Source organism: Solea solea, chromosome 4, assembly GCF_958295425.1.
Source record: "Solea solea chromosome 4, fSolSol10.1, whole genome shotgun sequence".
Classification (NCBI taxonomy): domain Eukaryota; kingdom Metazoa; phylum Chordata; class Actinopteri; order Pleuronectiformes; family Soleidae; genus Solea; species Solea solea.
In genome coordinates this window covers 15,916,687-15,935,432 of record NC_081137.1, presented here as the reverse complement: position 1 = coordinate 15,935,432, position 18,746 = coordinate 15,916,687, and the positions used below count along the sequence as shown (strand labels likewise).

The following is an 18,746-nucleotide window of genomic DNA, read 5'->3' as shown; positions in this document are numbered from 1 at the left end:
ACTCACCCTGTACAGCCTTCACTCATCCTCTAAATAAATTACACTGGAATGTCGAGCAGGATGCAAACAAAATGGCTACAGATGGGCGCATGCAAGCACGAGTGCTATATACATTTTCAGTGCTGTTTTTTAATGTATATTTGATTTCATGTGTATTTATGTTTAACATTTGCCTTTACCGGCTGTTTGTAGAGTTTCAGCTTTGTGTGGGACATCGCACAAGGTTGGAAATCTCAGCAATCGTGTGGTACAGTGTGGAATAGGAAATCCAGCTTGATTAATCACCGCCGCCTTTCATGTGTGCAAATACATACACAGAGCAGGGGGCCGAGATTTTGAATCTGGCGCAATTCACTTCGCTTAAACTCAAGCCTTGTTCTTACGCCACAGTCATCATCACCCACTCCAAAACTCTGACTGCAATTCAAGATTCACAACACCACAGCTGCTTGCTTAACCACAGAAATGATCGCACCACATTTTCAGCGCGAAGCGTCACTGCTGTGTCATGCGAGACGTGCACAAGGGACTTCTGAAGTTTCTGTACTAAAGTTTAAGTTAAAGATTAAAGGATGGTAGTTGTGTATGTAATGGGAAAGGTGAGAGTCTCAATGTTTAGAATTGTTGCTCTTCCACATGGCCTAACTTCAAATTATTCCAAATGGCAAAATTCAGGGAAAAGAAGGATTGACTAAGTGTCACGTTATTACTTCTTCTAAGTCTGGGATTCATTTTCAGACAAATGTTTCCAGGAAGAAAAACTAGGAACTCAAAAATCTCTCCAAAATAAAATATTGAGAGAATCAAAACAAGGTATTCAAGAGCAGAAAAGTGTACTGCTGTTACTAACACAAATTAGACAACTAACGTATGGTTTTAAAATGACACTTACAGTTGTAATAATTAACTTGGTTACTAGAATTGAGCCCTCAGTGGCTGTTCTGAGCAGTTCTCAATGTCAACAAGGAAGTTGTATTTGAAAAGAGGTGGTTCGCAGGATGTGTTTGTCGGGCCAAACCTCGGGATCAAAAGGATTGCGTTTGTAGTTGCAAAAGATTGTGTTGGAGAGAGAAAGCGTGATCCCCGGTTCTTTACTCACCTCCACACAGCTGGCCCATCACAACGTGAAGCAGGTGTGAGAATGTTGGAAAAATTAAATGTTCGAAGGGAAAGGGGATTTCCCAAGGTAACTCTCCAACAACCGTGTCTGAGCTGTACACTGGCCTCCTTAACACGACAGAGACACACACACACACGGAAACAGGACTATTTCTGTGTCAAATGAAAGTCGTGGGGTTAATAATTCATAACTTTAATCAGTCGGTTTTTGCTTCAACTAGGACAGGGAATTGTAAAGGCCAGAATTGAAGTGAAGCTGCTGATTAGAAACGGCTATTAATTACTACATGCCCGGGAAAACTGTCCTTACTACAACTTTGATGTTGAAAAATGCGTCTGCTAAATGTCCTCAAGTGATGAAACAACGTCTGTCAATGTTGGTTGGGGCTAAATAACAAAAGTTAGAAAATGTGAGGCTACATCCATATTACTGTGCTTCCTGACGAGTGTTTAAGCTCTCCATCAGGAGTAATGTAGGCCCACACGACGGCACCTGACAACAAATATCAGTAAATAGTATGAACACGAAAACAAAACTGAAAGTGTCATTTATTTTCTTGAATTATTTAACTGTATTTTCAGAACTGGAGTTGTGTCGAGTCATAACAACTTGACAGAATGATGAACGCTATTCCCTACATTGTTTTGGACATGGAATGAAGCAGTTATTTTTTTGAAGTAAATAGAGTTTTCAAGAATTACAGTAACATAACGCAGAGAAAGCAAGAAAGTCTTGAAAGGGACCATTATAAATACAGATGGTGTTGTTTTTCGATCACTCTTACAATGTGGAATCAGTTTTAACATAATAGCAATTGCAGCCAAAAACTAATCTTTTTCAGGTTTTAAAAGGAGTGCAATACTAAATCAGTGGAATAAGACTGTGTTTAAAAGATGCACATGGCCAAGAGGCCTTTCTGTCTTTCCGAAAATAGTCTATAGTGGAGAAGTGTGTTCAAGATTAAGGTGTTTACTAAGTTATTGACTTTAGCGGCTGCAGCCTTATCAGAGTAAACCCAGCACTCAATTGTTCATGGGAATTGCCTGACTGCACAGTTCGTACAAAACATTTAAGAACTTCCTTGACAGGTGAAATGTAATATTCATTGTACTTCCCGTCTCTGTTGCCATTTCAAAGAAGCGTGTAATAAAAAGGTTTTTCAATATTGCATACTCAAAGGTTCTTCCACTTCATTTAACTTCCCTTACCTCGGCCAGGTTTCTCCTTTTACTCTCCCTGCTCTCCCCTCCTTTTCGGTCTCTTCCACACTGTGGTAATGTAATACAGGTGCGGTGCACTCACTGCGCCCCAGCCGGATTCTAAAGCAGCCCTAACTCGAACCAGATTCTTCCATCGCATTACTTGTTGTTTCACTTTGCCGAGTATCATATTGCTTCCAAATTCAGTCAACAGATTTACATAATTACGGGAAAGGCTGTGTGAGATGAATAGGAAATTCAGTTAGGGAGACCACCGGTGACCAGAGACCAATGTTAGTCCCTTCTGACCCCAATCACTGCACGGAGGTAGGTACTGCCATGCCCACAGTCTTAATGAGATCCCGTCATGGTGTGGTTATTCAGTCTGTGTATGTGGCGGTCAGTGAGGGGGCAAACGAGTGCCGTGTGCTGCAGTGACATCTATTGGAAGAGCCACCGACCTTGATGTCGCTCTGTTCCTCGGGGCTAATTAGTCTCACCAGTGTAAGACTGGAGCTGAGCTGTGTAACCCAACACCCAAACACGCTGACCCTGTTTGTGAAGTACCCTTCACTGAGGTCAACTTCCTGTTAGCAGTATTGACACACAGGGCCCATCATCAATCCTCTTTGGCACACCTAACAAGAACTCGTGGTTGGCGGAGGCTCACCTAACAGAATATGTTAATTTACTACTTTGTAGTTTGAGAATTTAAAGCACACGGAGGTTGTTCTTCAGAGAGGCCACAAACCTTTGTGGTCGGAATGGTGCCAAACAGTGAAGGGCACACAATGTGTAATGGGTGAGTAAAGGGAAACTGTGGGAGAGAGTCTGAGCTCACTCAGCTCACAGGTCTAACATCATCTTTTTCAGCATGGGAACATACATCACTGGAGGAAAAAGTAATCCGGAACAAACACAACAAACTTTTGCCCTAGTAGTACAATGCCTTTTAAATAACACTGCCAAATAATATCATTTTAATTTCAACCAGAAATCTGATTACACTCTTTTTATTACTTGGAATGAAACTACTGTGGTATTTTACGAGGGAAACATTTTTTTTACATGTATGTTGTGTTTCCACAAGGCCCCTTAGGAAAATAGTGGGTCAAAGCGGGGAGGATGAATATGTGGTTTGTGGGCAGGTGTCTATCCTGGCTTCATGTTTCCCACAAGTTCTCTTAAACCCACTTCTTGTGAATGAGCATATTATTTTCTTTTTTCTCTTTTACGACTGAGGATTTCTATTAGCGTGACCACTCCATTGGAGGCAGTGCGGAGAGCCTGCGCTGGTAAACTGTTGACATTCTACCTCATGTGTCCAATGTCCCCAGCTCTCAGAAGAAATGCTAATACTAACGAGAGATACTTTTGTAAATAACATGTTAAAACATCTGAGTGACCAATAACAACAGGCGAAGAATAACTGTTGGGACGTTTTCTTGCTCTTCCTCAAAATTCTGCATTTGGCAAATACCGCTGGGGAAATTCTCTGTGCTTTCTTCGCAGAATCCATTAGTCAAATAAGGATATAGGGCTTGACGACAGTAAAATGACCATGTCTGGTCTACAGTACAACGCACAGGCCTACTACATACATGCCCTATCAAAACAGTAAGCAAAAGAGGCCAGATTAAAGTGCAGACTTCCAATATTTCATAGAGTTCAAAGGATTATCCGTCTAGATCCTGCTGCTATCCTCGCGAGGTAAAATATGGAGCATCAGACTGCTCCGTGGAGGAATTTGGGTTGGTGTGGATCAAGGTTAAATTCGGGGAGCATACCCACACGGAGAAGGATTTATAATATGTAGAACAACAATGCACAGTATGTGCATGCAGTATATGATCATCTGTTTTTGTGTGTGTGCGTTTGTGTAAATGTTCGCGTGGGTCAACTGGACAAGGTTACAACATATTAAGTATTAGCCAGGATTCTAGGTGTAAGCCAACAGATTCCTGGTCTTGCAGAACACATCCTAGACAGATTTCTAAGGCACAGATGAAGCCCTCGGTATGATTCAGAAACAACTCTGGGAATATAAGAAAGAAAAGAAATATGTCACATGTGAGTGTGCTGCGAGATTGTTGACTTGTGCTCCTCTAAAAAAAAAAAAAAATAAAAAAATAACAGAGACCGTTCGGCTTGAGTAAAAACACATTCAGACCAAGTCTAGTCACAAAGCCAGAGTGACTAATTTGACTCTGAACAAACAGTACAGGATAATGTTGTGCATACCGTCGCTCACAAGCCGGAAAAGTTTAAAAAAAAAAAAAAACAGTCGACGCACAAAGACCTCAGCAAATTCTTGTTCGTATCACTCACGTCCTTCTCTGCAGTTCATTTACGTCCAACGCTCGGTTTAAGAACCCGTGCAATGGTGCATGACAGTGATGTTTAAGTTAAAAAAAAAATTCAAAAGCAGCCTAAATAAGATCAGAAAAACATTTTTTTATTGGCTCCCTGTATCAAATTAAAATCTGCCACGTTAAAGTGAGGAGTAGAGACTGTGTCCAGTTTACTTTGGACAGCTTACAGCATTCCCTGGTCTTCTGGGTTTGTTCAATGGTGACCCTGCACAGTGTTAGGGATGTTTAAGCTTTTTTTTATCCAACACTGCCAAAATACCTTCAGTGTTTGGAATTCAAACAGTCAATGAAAATTGCAGAGAGATTTTCAGATAATGATTGGCTAACTGCTCTGACTGTGAACACACGATTATTTTGACCAGTGAAGCGACGCAATAACACCAGCCAAAATCCCATCTGAGGTATTTGCTGCGTTATTAGTTTAAAATGTGAATAAGAAGTTTAATCTGTGGTTTGAGGGGCTGACATGATGTCACCAGACTAAGCGCTGTGCTGTCCCTGTGATCACAGACCCTCACGCTGAAGATAGAGCCGCACCGGACGCAGGAGAAACACGTACGTGTGGTGGAACTTTTCATGAAGTCAAACATGTAAGCCTCACATTTTCACAGCAAAATAGTGAAAAATGTGTTTCAACACAGTTTCAATTAGGGATGTTAATGATAAACCATTAGTGGAGTCATTGCTGTTAAGAACCAAATTAACCCTTTTTTTTTTACAGATTAAAAATAACGGATCACAATACTGTGCAAATCTGATTCATGCCAGCAGAGGGTGCACATCAACCAAAGCACAGACGTAATTCGTAATGCATGATATTGACGGCACAATATCAGTATCGGCAGATATTAGCCTTAAAATGTATAATCGGATAACGGCAAACATGCCGCCAATATGACAAAGGACTAAATAAGATGAATAAGCTACCTCCTTGACTTCTCTGCCAGTGCCAACTATCTATTTAAGCATATCTATTTTAGCACAATGAAGATATTCTAAATCTGCTGCAACAATTAGTGAGAATTTAATAGCTTTGGAGTCACTTGTTGTGGGGAGATTACGGGCCGTCTCCGCTTCCCCTACCGTCTGTTACTGAAAAAACAGCCTTGCACAATCGGAGCCACCAGCCCGGAGACCTCAGAATCAGGGGGTCTTGCGAAGTCTGGGGTCTGGCGAGAAACACAAATTGCTTGCCACACCCCCTTAGCTAGGTACCGGCTGTAAGATCTAGACTTTCATCCTGGCAGAGCTGGAGAAAAAGAAGCAGAGAGAAAACCCTCGTTGGAAGAAGTGAGGAAAAGTCTGCCTGACCGAGCAAAGGGCCACACATGAGTAACCCTCGGACCGTCATTTTTCGATTGGCACAGAAGCATGCAAAAACGGATGCTGACCGGCACGGACATGGCTCCACGACTTGTGTTCGCTGGCTCCGTTGAGAACAAATGCGCATGACCAGGAGAGGGGAGTGTCAGCAGTGAGTCTTTACAACAGTGAGGCTAAAGTGGTAGATGATGGATGGATGTTCACGGTGGTGTCATAAAAATATGTACTCAAAAAAAAAAAGCAACCAGACTTGCAAAGTTCTTTTAACTGCACCTTTGCAGGAGCATGAAGCCGCAGGCAAAGGACAGGACGGCTACAGCCACAATACTATACTCCATGTGGATCAACAGAAGTATAAAAACTTCAACAACACACTTCCTCTTCTGGATGTAAACTTTGTTGACTGGTGAAGAGACTGAATGTTTAAAATTTAAAGTAAGGAAAGGACATGTATTTCTATTATTTATTGTTAACAATTAATGGTAAAGATGCACAAAAGCTTTGAAAAGTCAATTTCAGGGTAAAAACTCTCCATGAATCAACGTGAAATATCAACAAATGCGATTCAGGCATTGCACACGCAACCAGTGAGGCCCTAACCTAACCCCCTACCCTTCAGTCAAACGGTGACCACATCATTACCTTTCCCTTACATGGATGCATTTTAGTTGCAGTATAAAGAACCAGTATACTTTTCCCTCTTGTCCCAAAACAGCTACAGGTTTCCTTAATAAACAAACATATAAATGGATCCATAGAGGTTTTAAAATAGGACCTAATTCTCAAGAACCACATCCAAGTGGGACTTGAAGTGACAGACGGAACGACGAACAAGAAACAAACAGCTATTGTATGGTGAAATTCATTTTGGCCACCAACCGTTTGGCGGCCAACTATGTAATAGATTCTATTAATCTCAGCATGGGGCAGCGAGAGCGAGGTTAAACGTGTGGTTTCTAACTTCTTAATAAGCTAGAAGGTCACTGCTGAGGGACACTGAAGGCGTATGTGAAATACAGGTCACCTGAGCCCTCATGCAGAGGCTGCACTAAATCATTCTTAGCGATATCTGAAGGAATCTATGAAGAGGCATCAATAAAATGTTACTTAAGACAAGTGAAAAAACAAAAATTCATTGAGTTATTGATCATAACTCAGGTCTCCAGACTCAGACGAGTGTTGCGGACTGTCAGACGATGTCAGGAGGAGAAGCTCTTTATCAACAAGGATGGGGGGGGGGGGGAGAATTATGATGTAGCGGTTGCCAGGTGAAACGTCTCCGACTCCTCGTTTGTCAGAGCCATGGGACGGAGCAAACACACCACCTCTGCAGACTAACGTTGTGTTACACGGCTTCACTCTCACTCCTGTCATGGTTGTGAGGCTGACGCTGCAAACACATAAGAGCCAAACACACGCGCTGACATAAATAATTACAGCGTGTGCAATCGTGTTTATATATGTCGTTGGATGCATACTTCGGCAGGGTGCAGTTTCTGTGGACAGCATCATAATTGCTGTGAAAAGTACAAGCCAACGACTTTGGCTGAGACTTGTGACAACTTTAAAAAAAAAAAGGGTTCCGTTACCATGGGGACAACAACAGTATTGGCAATTACTTGTCCACTAAAACTTTAGAGGAGGCTGCCTGGCGTCATCATGGCTAAGTAACAACCTGGATTGCAACAACAAACAAAACAGTTGAGAAGCAATCAAACTCAATCCAACTCTACCGTAGATAACAGATAAAAGAACCTTTTAGTTCCAACTTTCAGACATTTTTATGTAATATATTTTATGAATTGCCAAAAGGTAAATTTCTATGTTGATGATGATAAATGTTCATTTTAAATATGTAAATCCATCTATATGTTGTAAGACCATACTCTAGCTAGGTAGTGCAATGACTTTTATTACTTGCCACGAGACCACATGATGAGAGTAACATTCTCCGTGTGGCAAACAGCTCGGAAAATGAAAAGGTTTTTTTTTTAGATTCAAAGCAAACAGCTTACGCTAATTATTTTAAAGGGGAAAAGAAAAACACCTCACAGCAGCCTCCTTTTTTTTTTTTTTTTACTTGAGCTAGTGTTTATTTAACAGCTGCTTTCATTAGCCACTTAGCCCCTTTTCTCCAATAACTGTAAAACGATTATGCGTCCTCTGGGGCATCGGGCCGGGGCTCATCTCAGACACTTCATTAATAACAAAAGGTGTGGCGAGACGGCTGAGATGATGACACTCCACCCATATCATCCTCTCCTGGCAGAGTAATAGACACTGACATGAGGGGCTGATAGAGAAACGCTCCCCTAATGAGGGGAGGCTTTGTTCGAAGGGGAAGGGTGTCGGAGCGACACACGCCGAGAGGACAAGATCTACTCAACTAAACAAACCTACACTCGATGGAGAGTCTCTTGTTTTGAATGTGTTACGTTTTAAGTAATGTTTTACATTTTGAAGAGTTCATTCAGGAGCTGAGCACAACTTCACTTCAATGATAATATGGCTGTCGTCAGAGACGCTGGGAAAAATAGGTTTAAGCCACTTAACAAAAGGCTCACCTAATAAACCTAATATGTGTTCATGTTATTCATTTTATTGTACTGATACATAATCACAGCATAAAAAACGGTTTATATAATTCCTCAGGTAACAGAATTATAGTGTTTCAATTCCTATTTAACATGTTTTATTACATTTCGTCTTTCTCCGCTACTTCCTGTACCGGTGTCACAGAAAATCAGTAAAGCTGCTTATATCTTTATTCTGATTTAAGTCAAACCATGGTATTTTTTTTTTATACACTTTAGTTTTTTTTTTTTTTACTTTTATTTCATCTGTTGGTACTGAAGCACTATAGTGTCTTAAGTACTTAAGTATTATTATTATTCATATTTTTCTGCAGAAAAAAACAGTGAATAATTCATAATTCAGAATGAGATATTAAAAAAAATGAATGGATTCACAAACGCCTGAATGCATTTGGTATGGTTTTTTGAGACTATTAGTAGATTCTATTATGCAATTTCATATAAGATTATATTAGTTGGGGCTGAAGGAATGCATTGTTGATTATTGCATGTGACAGAGAAATATGTTAATGCCATTTGGGTGTTTCATCTTTCTGTTTGCAATGTCAGCATATTTATGAATCGTTTGCCTTTGTTTTTGGTTTATTTTATTAGGTTGGTGTAATAATAATAGCTTATTTTTTTCTATTGTAGATGTAGAAGTGCCCAGATTTCGTTTTATTCATGAATGCAAATCAGTTTAATCTGTCCAAACTAAAATGAATGTCGTCACATAGCACGTTTTGTCCTTAAACATAATCTACTACGATATAAGGCAAAGATAAATTGTGAACCTTAAAAATGCAATTACAGTAAGTAAGAGAGACAATGAATCCCCTTAACCCGATGATGAGCACCACTGTGGTCCCGAGCCGTTGTGTAAATTTCCGTTAAAAGGCTGCCGATTGGCCGGAGTCAGAGGGCTGTAATGAAATCCACATGAAAACAGGAACAGCACAGGATACAGGGACTAACACAGAGCCAGCAAGACAGATATTCTTTCAAATATTGACCAGATGGGGCCAGCATTGTTTTATCCTAAGAGCTGTTTAATGTCATTGAGCCGCAATAAGCCCTCAGTTCATGATGAAATACTTCTACTCCCAAACATCCATATGACAGCACGCGGGGTTTGATGAATTAACCAAAAAAACAAGTTTTTCTTAACTTGCTGACATAAAATATACTTAGTGTCTGCCCTCTTCATTCTCATGTCAAGCCATGGAAGGGGTAAAAAGGGGTTGGTGAGCCAAAAAAAAAAAAGGCCCAGAAGCAGAGAAAATTATTTTGTTTTGAGGCTTGAGCCACTTCCCCTCAACTGTATGTAAGAGAAAAACAGAATGGACCTTAAAAAAAAGCTGATTTCAGTTATGGGATTTTGACTCACTGTGACATAACTATGATCAAAGGAGGAGAGTGATCCTCCTGTGAAGATTTTACTTAAACTTTCTATGTTACTGTCTGGTGGGAGGGGGGTGTCCCTTTTATCTTCTGAGCAGTCATTTTCCTTTTAACCACAGCCATTTTTTTTTTTAGATATTTTCACAGAAATGTGGCCGCTGAACTGAGAGATGAGTTGAGAAAGGATGTGTCGCTGAAGCAGAGTGGGTACACTGTAGAATATGCAGTGAGCCAACGGGAGAACGGACTCCAAATGAACATGCCTGAGTTACAAATTCCAACCAGCTGGAAACTGCAGACACACTATTAAGTAAATGATGGAGCAGCGCAGCCAAAACTTTTCAAACAACCAGAATTACAGCAACCCCCTTGATTTAGGGGCACATCCACAGTACGATTTTCTAAAGCGATGATCATACCAACGATGATGCTTCTTAATTGGGAAGGACAGAATCTAAATATGTATAATAGCCCTTGTTACTCTGCAAATTACAATGGTCAAGGTTTAAAACAACATGTCATTGCATTTGGAGGCGGGAACCTGAATAGACAGAACCTTATAAATGACTTCAGAAAAGCAAAAGAAAAAAAAATCTAATAAAATATCTGCTTTGTTTGCGTCTTTCCTACATTATTTCTCCATTACACACACACACACACACACACGCACACGCACAGAGGATTAACGTTTACTTTCACCCTTAAATTTAGTAGAAGTAGCTCCTCTGGTGCCTCTTTGTGGTGATGCACAAACCTGGAAGTACCAACCACAAAACGTGGAAATTCAATTAGGGGAATTTAAGTGTTTCATAAAGTCATAGGTGGCTGTCGGGAGGAATTCCCATAAAACCCTGGAGCTCAGGCATACTCGCAACGCACCAATGGCCTCAGTATGTACTTACGCCCAAAACTGTAAACCAAAGCACGGTGACATGCACTAACAACGGCTGTCTAAGACTTGCTTATAAATCACCACGTCTGGCTGAACGCAAGTACAAAGTACACAGACAACAAAGACCGCTCTCTTATGGTTGACTCTGCAGCATCTATTCATTTTTCTTTTTCTTTCATATATCAGAAACAGAACCTGCGGCAGGGCGGTTAGGGCTCCGCAAACTAGAGCCTGACCGATATAATGTAATGATCAACCAAATGCTTAAATAATACAGAGACTCTTTAAAAAGATGTTTGTTTCTTCAGGTTTCAAAATAGCTGGTATTCATTAGATATAAATATTGACTGCAGCGAAATGAGAAAGTAAGAATTTTAAGAAGTCCTCGAGTCTGGATCTGAATAAGGATCAGTCGGGGCTCTTCTTCGAGCACTTTCACTTTCTCCCTGATGCAAGAGTTCATGGTAAATACAGCATGTGCTCATGGAAAGAAAAAAAACCGTCCTCCTGCTTGTGGTAGTAAAAAGGGTACCACCAGTAACTCCCCCTTTGGCTTGCAAGTGGCACTGGATGCAAGCTGGAGCTACCAAAAAAATGTTGTGATGGAAAACAGGGACCACACAGTAAGGCTACGAAAACCCATAGGCATACAGATGTGTATGTTATGGCCTGGCTTCGGTTAATAGATAGCTTGAACAAGAGGTTTAGGAGAACCACAGGGCGACAAAACCACTGGGAACTTTCCTTTTCCGAAAGTCGGTTCTTATCTAAAAGCAGTGTGCCAGTGTCAATCATGCAACGGCGATGTGGTCAGGTTTTTCCCTGACACCGCTCCTGCTCAGCCTCACTCACTTCATACCTACAGCACCAAATAGTTCACCGGCTTAGTTTGGTATCACTTGTTACGACTTGCTTATTTTGAAAACGTGCATACAGATACATAAACTAGTCATTTGAGGGGTAGCAACACCTATAATCACACGGTCCAATCCAAATGAGATAAAGCTTCAAAAAACACAAACATCACGACCATGAGGCTCACTGACAAGGCTGATAGCTTTCTCAAAACACAACTCGCGCTAATCTCAGTTTCACCCTTTTTACAAACTGCCGAAAATCATTTCTTGCTTGAAATGTGATAAACGCAGCGCACTAATGAAGTGCTTTTTACTGTCAGTGGCGTACGGAGTGGCACCTTAATGGGGTTCAAATGCAAAACACATTGTCAGACACGGGGCTCTATAACTTATCTTCTATTAAAAGGAAATGACGCTCGAAGCGTGCAGTTTCGGGCAATTCCTCACCAGGCGGAGGCAAAAACAGACATGTTTATGGCACGGGCCTAAAAGAGTACTTCACTTAATACCTCATTTCTTCCTGCTCTCGCTCCTGGTCAGGGCAGAAGTGAGGTACATTACGCTGACATGCCGCTGCATTTTCTGGTGCCTATGTCGCCCATTATGCGTTTTATCGTATCAATCCCTGTGAAATAGAAAACGGATGTGGCTGCTATGGAAGGATGCAGACAATGAGTGGCAGCAGGCGGTTGAAATGGCCTGATTACTTCCAGGCCCTGTCTGTCTTAGAGCAAAGATGGTGGCAGGGCCAGGGGAGTCGCGGTGCACGGTTCAGGTAAACAAACAAGCGTACAGTGGGCTGCATTATGATTTCTGAACATTGAAGAGTCTGTTTGTTGCAATGAGGTTTCTCGCAGAGGCAGCTGGACAGAAGAAAAGGCTGCCTGTTGTCCAAGAGGGACAGTGGAGATGTAATCGCCTGTTTTTCTTCCTTTTTTGTTTTCTGGAACGTTCTCTGGAACACACCGAGAATTGAGTCACGAACCGCAAGCCTCAGCTGGACAAGGCTACTTAGGTCAAACCTGGAATATTCCTGTTCTAAATGTGTTGCAGTTCTCAGAAAGATCCTGCAGAGAAATGACCAGATACAGCAGAGCTTCACTAACTCCTAGTGGCAATTTCTCAGAGATCAGATGATGAATCCTTCTCAGCTCCTTTACTCCACAAAAAAAAAAAGTGTATGTAGATATAAGATATGTATATATATATCATGCAAGGGGGAAGGAAGCTCATATTTCGATTATCTACAACGCACAATCACTCGTTGTGCACAGCCATTTCTGATTCACTGGCTTGTGGACATACAAAAAGTAAACACACAACTGCTTACAGGAATGTCAACTGTGGAAAAAGTGAGTTCATGTGCAGATTTAGCACACCCTTTGTTTCACAATACAGACTTTTTCTCCCAAAGTCCAGTTGTAGATTCTGTACCACCTCCAACATCCGCATTAAAGAAAATAAGGTACTAGCTGGAGATAACTTGCTTAGGGGAATTTGAACAGACCTGACAGCTTGGTCTGAGGTGGAGGGGAGTTATGATGTGGAAGGGGACCTGTGCAGTGTTCATGGTTTTTTTTATTATGACTTTGCTTGGGTCATATGGTTTTTATTGACACACAATCACATGAGCTAATGGCCGCAAACGGGCTATGCCAAGAATATGCAGTATCTCTGTTAACTAAGGTCACGAGCGTCATCACAGAGGTGAGGAAGTGAAGGAAGGAAGGGCCTAAAGCTCGGAACAATGCGAGTGGACCATAACAAATGGATGACAAGAGAGCAAAGGAGTAAAGGAAAGAAGAAGAAGAGGTGAAGAGGTGAATGAGTTTGCTTCCTCAAACTTTATGACACAAACAGTAAACAGAGACGGCTCCGCAGCCAACTCATGTTTTTATTTGCACACCGCTTTTGCTTTACAGTAGTGGGAAAAAAAATGAAAATTCTTGTACTGTATCCAAACCAACATGGTAACCTGTAAGTTGGAGATTTGTGAAAGCAATTTTTTTTTACAATTTGGGCTCAGTGGCCTGTGGATCATATGACATGAGCCCTTTAAAAAAAACAAAAAACGAATCCGATCTATTTAACACAGTTTAAGAGTTAACATGAATGCAATGCAAAAGTGCTTCTTGAGAACACATAAATGATATGTAATGGAAAAGTGTGTAATATATTGCCAATGTTAGGTAATAACACAAAGTATTTTCTGGCTAAAATACATGCAACCTTTTTTTTAAAGTAGCTTCACCAAACCGGCCTCCAACCATCCAGCTCCTGTTCCGCTTACTGCCACCTCCACTAACCACTAAACACAGTCGGCTCCCCCATGAGTCATAGCCGTGTTTTATGGAGCCACAGTTGCCACCCTTAATGGCAATCGGCCGTCTGACGCATGCTCCAGACCACCAGTACGGTGCACTGCCTGCAGCTCATGGTGTGAAATTTGACTTGGAGGGCGAGAGACTGCGGGCGGCTTTCTCCGGCATGAAGAAATAAAGGTGAACCCAGAGGTGACCTGACTGGGCCACAGCAGAGTTACTGTGTTTTAATTCCCAATACTTGGTTTCCTTTGCCTGAGGACCACAAAATATGATACGCCAAGCTTAGTGACTGAGAACTAATTGTTATTCCTTCCCCCCTCTTCCCAAGAAACCTGGAGATTCCGTGTAGCATCAGTTGTCGCGTAATCAGCTCCACATGTCTGTCTTACAACAAAGTAGCTTGGTGGATATCGCAGAGAGAAGGTAACTGCAGCACAGCGCCTGCCTCCAGACAAAGGGCTGCTTGGTTTTCCTTTGGAGTCAGCCACACTAACTTGGATAATTTGTCTCCGTGAATGGAGGAATGGCAGGTTCGACATTTGTGCCCCCTAACAAGTCTGTGGCTGACGACTTCAAAGAGAAGCAACAGCCAGATGCCTTTTTATTTCACAACTAAGCTAATAAATTGCAACTGCACTTCATGTAAATCACACTCCTGTCCTGGTGCTGGTTCAGCTAGGGCTGTGCATGTGAATAAAAATGGCAATCTCTCCACACAGACATGCTCAGGTGCTGCAGCTTCTGCAAAATGTTCTGATTGGACCCGAAGTAAGATATTGCACGCTGTCTGGTCCGCAGCCCAGACATTCCTTAAAGCCTTTCTTAACTTCTCTTTGTCAAACAAATTAACCTGAAGTGGCAACACGGGAGTGTGTTACCACCTGACATGCACGGTGCTCCAAGCAGCCTCCTCATCCCCGGCCTTGGCCTCATGACATGGGGCCTAATAAAAGCAAACTCTGCCACATCAAAGCAGGCTGACCTGCTGTGGCCCTGATCCTCCGCCAGCTTCCCTGTATCACTTTCAAACACAGCCACACAGGGAAATTTAATAAGAGATGGACAGCTAATGTCTTCCACCCAGGCTCCAGTCAGTCAGCTAACCAGCCAATCAGTCGGCTGTGAAACCAGACCTCTGCTTTGTATCACGGAGCCAGACATGGCACAAACTGTGCAATGGCCACATAACATGCATGGCTTAACCAATGGAGGCTATTAAAGACATGAAGAAGAACAATTCAAAGCCACAAAAAAAAAAAACTGTCTGTAAAATGCTGCCTGTTGGGAATTCATATCAGCAGCAGAAATTCAACGCTCAGTGTGGAGCAGCCCGCAAAGCAGCCATTTTTCCCTCCCCAGATAAAAGCTCCAATAAACAATAAACACAAGAGACGCAGCAGAGGCAGAGCAAAACAAAGTGTCATTGCTAAAGTGTTTGAGAAGGTTTGATAGATCCCAATTAAAAATAATAGGAGAATTTACATGGAACATGAGAGAGTTTTGTTGACCGATACTTCTTCCTGGCCATAACTCCCAAACTTTGCATATGTGTGATGTGATGGCCAAGAAACTAAAGGCCCAAACTGACAGGAGTACACAGTTTAATGCGGTGAGCAGAAATCGACCAAATTTGGATTGGGGAAGCTTTGCTTGTGGTGCGTTCTATTTTATCGACTGTGACATGTTTACCACTTCTTCAGTTTTGAAACAATAGCGTTTGATCACTATCATATGGACAGGGACGACTCATGTGGCACGGTAATATTGTTTTTTGAGTCAACCTGATAACTCATCCTTAACATGGACATACTTAGGCACACATGGGATGCATAAGACAGGGCTGTGGATGAAAGCTGAAATTTCACCCCACAAAAAATACTGATGCTCTACAGAGCAGTTAAAAGCAGGATGAATTACTACGGTGTTAGAAAAAAAATAAGAAAGAGGTGTTTTCTCCTAGGAGGCCTTAAATGCGTTTAGATTTAGTTTGCAGTGCAACCTGTCAGTCAGTCTGTGAGCCTTCACTGAAGTTACATCATGACAAATATATGCTCTCGGTTTATTAATTCATCATTCCACAGTTTGCCCTTAAAGCCCACCTGTGTTGCAGCTGGTTTCCAGGCACTGAATATGAATCTTTCTCAACTGCTTTCATAGGTACAGGTGAAAACATCCTGCTGTCTGAGTCACATTTATCATCCACAGTGAACCAGGTTCGCATCAAGCATGCACGCAGTTTAGACAGCCACTTTCATAACTTTGAGCTAAATGGTTTATATGCATTAGGACATCATTTGAACACATAGTTTTACCAGGATTTTATTGTCGTGTAGCGGATTTGGACACAAAGTGCTGCTCCTCAATTTACATAAATGCACCTCCTATCAATAGTCAAATCAAACATTCAATAAGTGAGGTCATGATCGTAATTTTTTTCATTTGCTGTCTGAAGTGTTTTGTTTTCAGTTCTATTTTTTCTAGGACTACAGTTGGATGATGGCAGAGTTTGACACTAGAGGCCTATGGCCTCATATTAGAAGTAAACCTCCCAAGTGCAGTGTTTTGAACTCCTGCAAGTGCTAACTGTCCAGTCATATTCAGTGGAGAGGCCCTTCATTCCTGCATGGAGTGGGAGGGAAAAAAAGAATGGATTATACTGACTTGGTATAAGTCAGTGCTAAATGACTGAGGGAGGAACAGGAGGAGTCTCCCAGGTCAACACATAGTGTGTATTTTAATAAGCAAAAGCAAATGCTCAGCCCTCCCATGAGGTGTACGCTTGTGAGTGCCATAAGTGACCATAGCGTGTGGTGCACATGATGTAGAAATTAGAAGAAATAACATAACAAGTTCAGAGAAACTGTTACTTCCCACCTCTGCAAAGCTTTTTTTTATTCTACCTCACTTTTTAGACAACACAGATTCCTTTTCAAACAAAAAACTTTTCTCAGTGCTTTTCTATTTCCAAATAAAACGTGTCATTTTTGGCCTTAGTGCCATAAATGTGCGTGCTGGGTTTGTGTGTTTACCTGGGCAATGTTCTTGTTGAGTAAGTAGACCCCATATTCAAAATGAAACCGCTCGCCTCTCGGGTACAAGGGGAATCTGAAAGATGAAAACAAAAAACTTTAAACATTCAACAGAAATAGGTAATTTATAGGTGATTTGATCCATCACCAACAAATGTATAAAGATTCTTTAAACAAGGATTACGAAGCCAACTAAGCAGTCCGTTTCAAAACAGCATTACATCCGTATCGCATGTACTGCAAATCACAACATACTGTAAGTATGGCTGTGTGAAAGTGTCAGTAAGGGATGGTGAAAGTGGCTTCATTGTTTGTTCGTTTTTTTTTGAAGAATTCAAGCAAGTGTTGCTCTTCGGCTTTGCAACAGGCAGTTAATTCATCCCTACGCCGGAGCCCTCGGTCATGTAGCCACGGGCGTTTAAAATGGGTAACACTTGCAGATGGTTGAGAAGTTGGGTCTGCCTCTGTGATCCCATCCCACAGACGCCACCTCCGTATCTTGTTAAACTGAAATATCAAACAGGGCAGAGGCGTCCAAACAGCCTGTCCATCTGCCTCTCGGCAGGAACAAAGAGAACTTTCCCTTTCAGCATGGTGGGAAAGTCCCATTGGTGCCAGTCAGATGTCTTAGGACTGCACAGGGAGAGCCCAGGGAGGATGGGGGGGGGGTTAGCCTTAGGTGCTGGGGAAGGGTAAAAATCTGAGTATATGCTGACATTCAAAATGGGAAAACACTGTTACCAGGAACTCGAGGCTGGACTCATCCCTTCCTGTCATTAAAACCCTTACGTCTGCTGCTCTCCCACTGAGGAGGATATAGCATATTTAGGAAGCAGCAGCTCCACAAAATAAGTGGGGCTTTTATCTGACAAATGTGCACACCTGTTTGCATCAGTTCATTATGTACAATCAAATCCAAGCTCTAGTTCACCACTCAGTGTATCATTTTTAATGTGATAGTCAGCGAATCTAATTTCAAGTGTCAAATTCAGCAAATCGGGGTGTGCATTGAGAAAACACACACTGTACAGCCCGGGCTCTGTAAATGGCAAACACACAAAGTGGATTTGATGAAGCTGGCCTCCACAACATAATTACCATGTCATGGAGGAGAGATGACCAACAAACAGAAGAACAAAAATAGAAAAAGTGCTATACATAGGCAACCATAAAGAGCCATGTTGACGAAACTGAGGCTTTTGTGGCGGCGGCTCCATTTCTTCTCGACAGGTTGGTAACACAAGTTTTGCGGTTTTCACACAGTCATTCGCTATGAAAGACTCACAACACGTTCGTTCTCAAGCAAGTGCTGCTGTGACATTTGTATGCTTAGTAACATCAAAACTGCCGTCAGCGATGTTGTCTTCATCTAACCTTTGGCTAACTTCCTGTCTGTTACTTCAGCATTTCCCTCCCCCTCCCCACTTCGCCTAATGAACATGACGTTTGGTGAAGGGGTGCATTTATTTATAGAAGCAGAGCCAAACCTCACAAACAGAGGGGACCCCCCTCTACGTGGAGCTTTGGCTCCTGTTTGGATAAAGTGTTGTGGGATACTGGAAATAATTCTCCTGGATTTTCAGTCAGACCCCTGAGACTGAGAGACCCATGCATATGAGCAAAGTTTTTGGGATGCAGAACTATTCATTCAACACA

The 18,746-nt window shown here is 41.8% G+C and overlaps 1 protein-coding gene across 2 annotated transcripts in view; it reads right to left on the bottom strand.

Annotated features, from left to right (window-relative positions):
• Positions 1-18,746, bottom strand: part of uvrag (UV radiation resistance associated gene) — an 83,986-nt gene that overhangs the window by 15,077 nt on the left and 50,163 nt on the right. For both annotated transcript variants that reach the window (XM_058628118.1, XM_058628119.1), the window contains exon 13: positions 17,091-17,166. In XM_058628118.1, the coding sequence (XP_058484101.1) occupies positions 17,091-17,166 (76 nt within the window). The remainder of the gene's footprint in view (positions 1-17,090; positions 17,167-18,746) is intronic.